Source organism: Nicotiana sylvestris, chromosome 8 (assembly GCF_000393655.2).
Source record: "Nicotiana sylvestris chromosome 8, ASM39365v2, whole genome shotgun sequence".
In the NCBI taxonomy this organism is placed as follows: domain Eukaryota; kingdom Viridiplantae; phylum Streptophyta; class Magnoliopsida; order Solanales; family Solanaceae; genus Nicotiana; species Nicotiana sylvestris.
In genome coordinates this window covers 224559679-224568718 of record NC_091064.1, presented here as the reverse complement: position 1 = coordinate 224568718, position 9040 = coordinate 224559679, and the positions used below count along the sequence as shown (strand labels likewise).

The 9040-nt window shown below is 36.6% G+C and overlaps 1 protein-coding gene across 2 annotated transcripts; it reads right to left on the bottom strand.

Annotated features, from left to right (window-relative positions):
• Positions 1–361: 361 nt before the first annotated feature.
• Positions 362–9040, bottom strand: LOC104214640 (embryogenesis-associated protein EMB8). 2 transcript variants are annotated; one of them, XM_009764341.2, is made up of 8 exons: positions 8622–9040; positions 8133–8261; positions 5126–5257; positions 3263–3405; positions 3089–3186; positions 2912–3006; positions 1492–1545; positions 362–1057 (listed from the first exon to the last, which is right to left on the bottom strand). In XM_009764341.2, exons 1-8 carry the CDS (start codon positions 9003–9005, stop codon positions 839–841), a joined length of 1254 nt encoding a protein of 417 aa, XP_009762643.1. In that variant the 5' UTR covers positions 9006–9040; the 3' UTR covers positions 362–838. The 2 variants fall into 2 exon arrangements, with proteins under 2 accessions (XP_009762643.1, XP_009762644.1); XM_009764342.2 differs by having other exon boundaries at positions 8133–8257; positions 8622–8759.

The window sequence follows — 9040 nt, the reverse complement described above, 5'->3', positions numbered from 1 at the left end:
TTTTGTTTGCTATTTTTTTGTAATATAATAGAAAATATATATTTTCTTAATTTTGAAATATTTTTTTATTTTAGATATTATTATATTTTTTCTCAAATAGTGTTGTCCGAGTTTTTAATGAATAAATAGATTTTATATTTCAAAAAAGAAAAACGAAAATGATTTTTAAAAGAAAAAACCAGCCCTCGCCTATGTTTGAGTAGTTAAATTTAGGTAGCTAATTTCTTTGTTAATTTTTAATAATTAATTATTAACTAATTAACTAATAATTAACTAATTATACCATGTGGCTTTTTTCTAGGCTATCACTTGGGTTAATGTGGTACCTTTTTCTTTAGCTTTTAATAACATATAGATAAAATGAACATTCAAGCTAGAACCAGACATATATTAATGTAATTGTACAATGTGAAAGGAAAAATACACACACGTATGTGTGTGCATGTATAACAATAAATTTGAAGCAGAGAACTGAGCACAACGTAGATCCTTCTTAATATAGTGTAGTATTTACATAAATTCTACAGTCTCCAACTTCTGCAGAGTCACAGAGCCAACAACATTCTTCAATGAGCATAGAGTTGCAGTTACAAGAGACATTTACATCCACCACTATTTTCCATTAATCAATTCTTGGATGTGTGGAGAATAATCAACGAATTGGCTACATGTTGCATAGCAAGAATATCAAGACCTCATCAAAATTTGATGACTTATGATACACCCTTATAGCTTATTTTTGCTACCTTCAATGTGCATATGCTACTGTCTCATCAAACACCGACTGTCGGTGAACAATATCAACATGACGGAATAGTTGAATTTCGCACCTTGTTGCTTATACTTCAAGGTGTTGGAATCTGTCTGTAACACTGCTGTTCATAGTCTCCAGATCATTAGCACATGCAGCAGAAGCAGATTTACCATGTTCTATATGCTCCAAGAAGTCCATCACATGTGGATCGGTCCATGGACATCCCCGTGGCGCTTCGGAACCTGCCACCCAGCCAAGATGGCCTCCTTTTGGGGTTACAATCAACAAACAGTTTGAGTTCTCCTGAGGGAACAACAAAATGATTAGCGGCAATCTATGCCTTCAAGCACAAAATACGCTGCGCATGCATTCATACAGTTGAGAGTTGAGCTGGTCTCAAGGCTCAAATATCAGGTGATAAAGTTCTTTATGCCAACAGGATAATGGCACTAAAACATTAATTACTTGGTAAAAGAACTTCAATTTAGGGTTTTAAACCCAAAATCAACTTATATTAGGAGTACAATTGTTTTAAGAGATGATTGGTACAGGACTTCTTTAACATCCTAGGATCAAATGGACAATGCTAAGACTTTCACAAACAACAGAATGAGAAACTTGCAAGAACAAGAACAACAAACAAAAATAGTTTGGCAGAACAGCATATGCACATCCATAAACAATGAGAAAATATCAACAAATAAAATGGGATACGAGAATGAAGAATAGTGCACTACCTCAATATCTTTACGAGGGATTCCTCTGGATGGAGCAATTGGATCATTTGCAGCCTCCACAAATAAACAAGAGCAAGTTAAACTTCACATTTTTGTCTTAGTTAACACTTGCAGAATCCTAACAAGCATATCAAAAGAACTGGAGTGCTTTCATCTCCACCTTTCCCGCCCAGTCCCCACAACTTTTTCTTTTAATCAAAAGAAAAACCTAACACTTATGAGATTCTACTGAAGTTATTTGATATCTACTACCAACACCTGGTCTTTTCTATTATTAAGTTTTGATGGCAATATATACCATACTGACCAGAAATGAAGATCCACAGAGAACTGTGGAGAAAACTGTAGCGAAATTTCAAATTGCAGATGTATAGCATCTAAATCATTCAGGATTTATTCTTAAGAATTGTCAGTGAAGATAGAAAAGCTACCACCTGAGATTCAAAAAGGCAAAACGCATTGTATTAATGAGATGGCATTACTTGTCGTACTTTTGACAGAGGACTGAATAGGATTAGTCCTTTTTAGATAGGTTGAGCAAGATGGTATTAATGAGATGGCATTACTTGTCGTACTTTTGACAGAGGACTGAATAGGATTAGTCCTTTTTAGATAGGTTGAGCAAGATGAATTATACATTGTTAATCCCTCTCTCCCCCTCATTTCTTTCTTCCGTTTCCTCCTTTTGGGGGAGAAGAGATGGAATATTGCTCTCTTGATCACAAAGAGATGAAAGATTATGCCATTGCAACCTCTAAACCAACTTGTCTCCGTGTCCAATAAAGATCCGGAAAGTCAAATTTGCCAAAATATGATTATCTATAATATATATCTTAGGGAGAGCAATAGTAGTTAGTGCAATGCTTTTTTCCTGAAACTGGTCCAATTACGTTGAATAAAAATCCTTCACATTTTATTAAGTGAAGTAATTCTTGATATTCAAATGAAAAGGGTGAAATGTCAGATAACTAACCATATCGCATAAAGCGCATCCGCAATGTTGGAAAGCATCCTACAAGAGATAACTACAAGGGTGTATTGTCTAAAGGAAACACAACGTATAATATTTATTCTCTCTCAAGTTTCAGCTTTTTTGCATGGAATTTTAACTTGAATGATATGATATGATGTTCAGATTTTGCCAAAGGATGAGTGTGCTGACCATGATCCTAGACGTAAAAATGGCATCTGAAATACAATAAAAACAAACAAAAAGGACATTGGATATGTAATATTTGGACTTTCTATATTTATTAGGAGGAAATATGTAATATGACTGGTGGAAGTGTTGTTATCTTGTTGTATCTGTTTCACTGCCATCTTGGTACCAGATGAATAGAAGACTTTCACTTAATCAAAAAAATAATAATTAACAAACAAAAAAAGGACATTGGATAGTTTTTGGCTAAAACAAGCTTACCTGGATACAAAGTAGAGGTGTACGGACATTTATAATGGAATTTGAGCTGCTTGAATTAGAATAGTAATCATCCACAGACTTGAATCCAAATGAAACTGCAAAATTCAAAAGCAATTACTTATAAGTTGAGATGCAATGATGTACAACTTTTTCTTTCCTGCATACAAGCATAAACACCTCGTGTCAGTCCATCATCAAATTCTCTGACAGTTTTGGCATTGGCAGCTAATGATATATTAAATTCGCCTTCCATGTCTTCAAACAGTAGAGCATGCCTATAATCAAGAGATCCAGTTAAAAGAGGTATAAGGTACGCCGAGGAAAAGGGGAAAAACTGAATTACACAGTTACTTTTTAAAAATTTTGCGGAGAGAATTCGCTAGAGCTCTGTCATAAACATTGTTAAAGCCCTTATGGAAGTCTTCGTCTGCTATGACCAAATTGAAAGGGTTGCACAAGGAAACAGCACCGGAGAGAAGACAAGAATGAGACTCCTGCAAAGGAACGATAAAATATGAGAGATGGGCAATATATGGAGTCATTCCTTTGATTATTAAGAGTTAAGGGATTTATCATTCAAAGGGAAGTAGAATATAAATTCTATTTTACTTGTTGGAATTGAATTTGAATAAAGAATTAATAGAAGATGTTATTGAAAGGTAACAGAGACCAAGATAACAACTCCAGGGAATGCCCGCATACACATGACAATCAGTTGGGTGCCCCCATCTTTAGTGTCTAACTAAATTGGCAATAGATGCATCATTAAACAAACAAAATTAGAGAACAGAATCCTTAACTAAGAGTTCAAGCACTGCATCCACTCCGACTTTATTTTCATCATTTGCCTATAGATGGAAATGATGGAAATGAAATGGGTTTATTACAGAATAAAAGTTTATTGTCTTTGAAAATACAAATAGTGCAAGTGTGCAACTGATAGGCAATATTGTTTGAGACAAATACAGCAGCTGGTACTCAACTTGTTTTCCCCAAAAAATTGTTCAAATTTGATCTTCAGAACAAAAGGCACAATGTTGATCCAGGACAAATGAATGGAGACAGCAGTGCTAAATCACCTAAGGTAGCTGATTATATAACCAGCTACAGAGATTACATCATAACATTTTATTATTTCAAAAACACGCACAAGTATGATTTATTGCCGACTTCTCTTCTGCAGATGTTGCTTGTAGGGTGTCTCAGAGATAACTTTCAATATGATAATTAAAAAAAATAGCTAATAAGGAATTAAAAAGAATTGAAAAGGAAAAAATATTCCAGTTCAATGAATGCTCCTTTATTTGAGAGGGTAATACATGCTACCAAAATACCCCCTTCTAGTTAGTTTTCTTAAACAGCAAGATTAACTTCTTCTTTATGTTGACTTAAATCAGGATTCAGTGGAATCATCTCAATAACTTGGCGACAGAGCTGATATTTGGGCAGATCACATATCATTTGAACTGTCGAACTACTCAAAATGCATGGAGAAGATACAAGGATTTTGGGTGTTCAGACAGAGAAGAAGCATGAAGAATCGTCGTGAGGAAAATAAGCCATATCGATGAAAACATAGAACACCATTACTAAGCACCCAAGGGTGTGGCCTAGAGGGAACACTATTACTAGATGCAGAGGCGGAGTTAGAAATTGAAGTTTATGGGTTCTGAACTTGCAACCGAACCCATAGCTCATTAGTTACGGGTTCGCAATTGAGTATTTACACATATTTAATGGATTTTCTTATACAAATCCAAGGTTTAAACAAAAGCTACTGGGTTCGTCCGAACCCGTACATAGCACTCTCCCTCCGCCCCTGACTAGATGGATGTGGATGGTCTTATTATCCAAAGCTTAAAAACTCCAATTCCACTGACAAACACCCAGCCATACTGAACCACCAGAAATAGTTGAGAAAAAGAAGACTTGAAAACATCTGAACATTCTTCCTAAGTATACTCTATGGTGTTGTTATGCTAGCATTAACACACAGAGTCTTCACCTTTTCTCAATAAACTGTATGATGTTAGCCAGATTACTAATACTCAGCAGAAGTACAGTACTAAATTGAAATATGCCAACAAGTTCACCATAGCATAATACCAGACTTAAATTCTCTAAAACAGCTCGTACATAGATGCATGGTAGATCAGTACAAGGACAAAATGGAGGAGGAAGACTGATAAGCACAAATTGAATTAATTGAGTTACCTGTCCCAGATAGCGAACTAGAATATTTGCTCCAAGAGACCAGCCTATTGCATATAAATTTGCCTCTGGATAGCGATTGCTGACATGTGCCACCACTTCATATATATCACCAAGAAATGAAGCTGAATAGAACTGCATGAATTAGCTCATCAATGAAGACGAACAGAAAAAATTTAACATGTCAAAGATGATTGGATTTTGACTTTACCTTAAAGATGAAGGATAATTTTTTGAAATAACATGTTGCATCCTAATTAGATCGATTCATGACCAGTTGTATCTTTCGTCTCAACAGATTGTCAAGCTAAAAAAATTTAGAATACTTTTGACCGGTACCATTTGAGAGATTAAGCAGATCATGTTTGGGAATAATGGAGTTAATTATCTGAATATTCAAAAAGTTCAATGAGGAGCTATAATGATAAGCAGACTTTAGAAAGTCTACTATACACATCAAGAACTATGGAGTACAGAACTCATTCTAATGGCGGCAATGGCAATAGACATTGATTTTCTACTTTGCCTAGGTATTACCTCCACTAAAATTGTTGAGCTTCAACATAAAGCTATACCTGAGACTCTAGTATAAGTCATATTGTGAGTTTGAACATGCATAGATGGAGAAAAATGTCTAGACTGTTATCATCTCTTGCTTCTTCCCCTCCCCTATCCCTGATACCCACTCTAATTTCCTGAAAAAATATCTGCATTGAAATCTCAAATTTCTAAAGGATCTTCACTGTATCCTTGAAGGTCGGATCAATCATAAGTTCTTGCCTTCTTGGACAATCACGTCCTTTTTTGTTTAAATTATATAACCATCATGGCATGCATCCACTGCCTGTAATTAGATTTCAACTGGGCGAGGATATGTAATTTAAGGGGACACCAGATTGTAAAGATCTTCACATGAAGGTCTTGGACAGCTTTTGAGAACCATTACTCAGGACACTTCATGCTCAACTCACCCTTTCTTCTCAACTAATTGAAGCTTGCATTTTGTTTCCCCTGTTATACAGGTAAAGTATTGAATTAAGAGAAGGGACAAATCTTCCTTAGTTGAACTTGTTGAGCTATAGGGTAAACTGAAACCTTTGCTTGACCGTTATTCTACTTGTTTTCATTCACTCTGCGTTAAACCGTTTTTGACATCTCTTGGTGAAAGAGACTAGATCATGTCAAGCCAGTGTTGTGAAAAGCGCCCGCTTCAGCGCTTAAAGCGCGAAGTGAGACCTTGGGCGCTTCTATGATGTGAAGCGTAGCAGGTTAAATAAAGCAAGCGCTTCTGCGAAAAAAGCGAGAAGTGTAAAAGCGACAGTAGCAAGCGCTTCTGCATATTAAGGGCTGCCAACGTAAAAAATTTAAAAAGGTCATCAAGTTCAAGCCCAGGTATGTGATTTCTTCCTCCTCCTCCTTTTTCTTTCACTGTTTCACTCCCAAAATAGCAGTGAATGCTGGCAAATTTTTTTTTCCCTTCAGTTCTTCCTGTTCTCATTCTCTTCTTAGTGATAAATTGCAGCGAAATGCTGCCCAATTTTTTTCGTTTCAGTTACTGCCATTTTTTTCATTTCATTTAATCTTGTAGAAGAATAGGATGCTCATTTTGTGCTTTAATTGATGCTACTCTTTAGTTTTTACATTGAAGTATTGAACATTTGCTTACAGTTACATGTGTTGTCTATGCAGTATTTATTTTAATATATTTTTTTTCAAATTCTGCTTCACTTCAAAAAAGCGAGTGCTTCGCTTCTCGCTTTAAGCGAAAAGAGGCTTGTCGCTTTTCCTCGCTTCACGCTCTTCACAACACTGTCTCAAGCAAGGGGAACCAACATATCTTTGAAGAAAAATTTTCAAGCCCTTCTGAAGTGGAAAATCCAACTGAAAGAGTATTAGCATTAAAAAAATATATAATCAACTTAAACGAGATTAATTGAAAATTAATCCACTGGACGGAGAAACTTATACTTGGGTCATAAAGATCATTCTTTTAGCAAGCATATGAAAATCACATAAAACAAAAGGCATCAATGCCCTGATGCCAGAAAAGGAAAAAAGAGCAAAAAGAGCAGTCATATAGATAATCGTTCTACTCGTTAGATTTCTCCAGATACTTCTGCTTTTCTTCTTCAGTCATGAAAGCAGTGAGGGGAAAAGACTTTCCAATTCCTACAGGAGTCTTGAAGTAAACTTTATTCTGAGAAGGATCCTCAATGCTCATCTCAACTATTGGCACCCACAGAAATAGCTGCTTACTCTTAATTCCAGTCATTTTCTTCATCCTGTTTTTCTCCACATAGGCAGTGACCTCGGTTGCATAGCTAACTAGAGTTTTTGTTGCGACGAAGTAATGCTCATATGGAGCCTTTTGTTTCATCCACACAAATCCAGTTTCGCGAACATAACCACATTCTTCAAGGTCTTTAAGAGGAAGGGTGCCCTGGGGAAATCCCAACTCTTTCAGGAGCTCAAGAGAATTGCTATAGCACTCTTCGGCTCCATATACAATTTCTGCTCCTGCACGCTCATCTTGGCATGATTTTTTATCACTACCCATTTTGAAGTGGTATACGATCAAAAAGCTGTGTATTGTAAGGCAGCAATTTAGGTTATGGTATATTGCTTAAATAGAAACAGAGCAGGAAGGACAGATTAAGGAAAAAGCAAGGTTGTTGGCTGGAAATTGCACAGAAGGGATCAAGTTGATAGTGTTGTTTGCCTAACCATTTGACCAAAAAAATTCCAAAAGACTGGAGTCAATGGACAGCACAAAAGCAATCAACTGTCCCCAACAAACACTTCAAGCTGCCAATTCCCATCAGCCACATTAACTAAACCATACCATTTTCTTTCCTTAACCAAAAAGTTTGAATAACAGATATAAACATTGACCAAACTCCACCATAAATCACATCAAAACTAATACTATCGGCAGGGAGGAAATTAAAGACCAAATCTTTATTGATATATCAATCAACCAAAGTAATTAAAGACCAAAATGAGAGAGTACCTGGGGAGTAGTGACAGGACTATCTCCACAGCCTCTGCTATTGAACACCACAACTCTCCAACCTTTACTTCGAGCTCTCATCAGCATATGCCTCACATATGAGTCATCGCTTCCCCCAGTCAGACCTGGCTGCAATTACCCCCGTTAGTACACTTCCAATTCGTTATGTGCACCCTTACTTTTAGCATCATGAATCCATAAGCAGTGGGTGCATATGTAGTACACTTTCCTTTTTAATATGTTGTTTAAAAAAGAATGACATTTTTCTATATTTAGAAACAATTTAACTGAAAAAATCCCATTTTAAGCTTAATGGCATGATTTAAGGATAGAGTAAAATTCACAAGCTTTTAAAGTACATATATGGCACAAACAAAACTCTACTCATGAGCACCAATGGTTTCGAATTTTGTATAAATGTTTAATTTTTTGAAAATTTTTGACTGCATATATAGGTTGTGCCCAATTAGCAATAGAAAGAAGACGCACAAGCAAAATGAGCAGCGGAGAATCGGCAGGTAAACGGCGATCGTCGCCGGAGACCCAATCGAGAGCGACGGAGCCATCATCCTTAGTCCGAAGACACTCTCGCCGGAGACGAACGTCAGGAACGGACCTAAAAAAAGCTGCAAAAATAGTCTCTATATGCCGATTCGAAGCGACGATAGGATAAGAATTGTAGAGATTATCAAGTGATGTAAACGCAGGGAGAAATTTCTCTCGAGCTCCGCCGATGACTTCTAATGATGGATGGGGAATTCTGGCGGCTGACATTGTGGTGACGTGGCAGGGAGGGGAGGAATTAGAGAGGTATTTGAGGTGGCGGAAGGAGGAGGAGAAATGGGTGGCTGAGCCTAAGGTGGCTCTAGCCATTGGTTGGTGGGAACTGTATGTATGTCCCCACTGAT

Coding starts and splice junctions, on each gene's coding strand:
- LOC104214640 (XM_009764341.2), bottom strand. CDS start 9,005: ATGGCTAGAGCCACCTTAGGCTCAGCCACCCATTTCTCCTCCTCCTTC. Junction 5,258..8,132: donor GTCCTGTCACTACTCCCCAG/GTACTCTCTCAT, acceptor TAATTCATGCAG/TTCTATTCAGCTTCATTTCT. Junction 3,007..3,088: donor TGATGATGGACTGACACGAG/GTGTTTATGCTT, acceptor TGAATTTTGCAG/TTTCATTTGGATTCAAGTCT.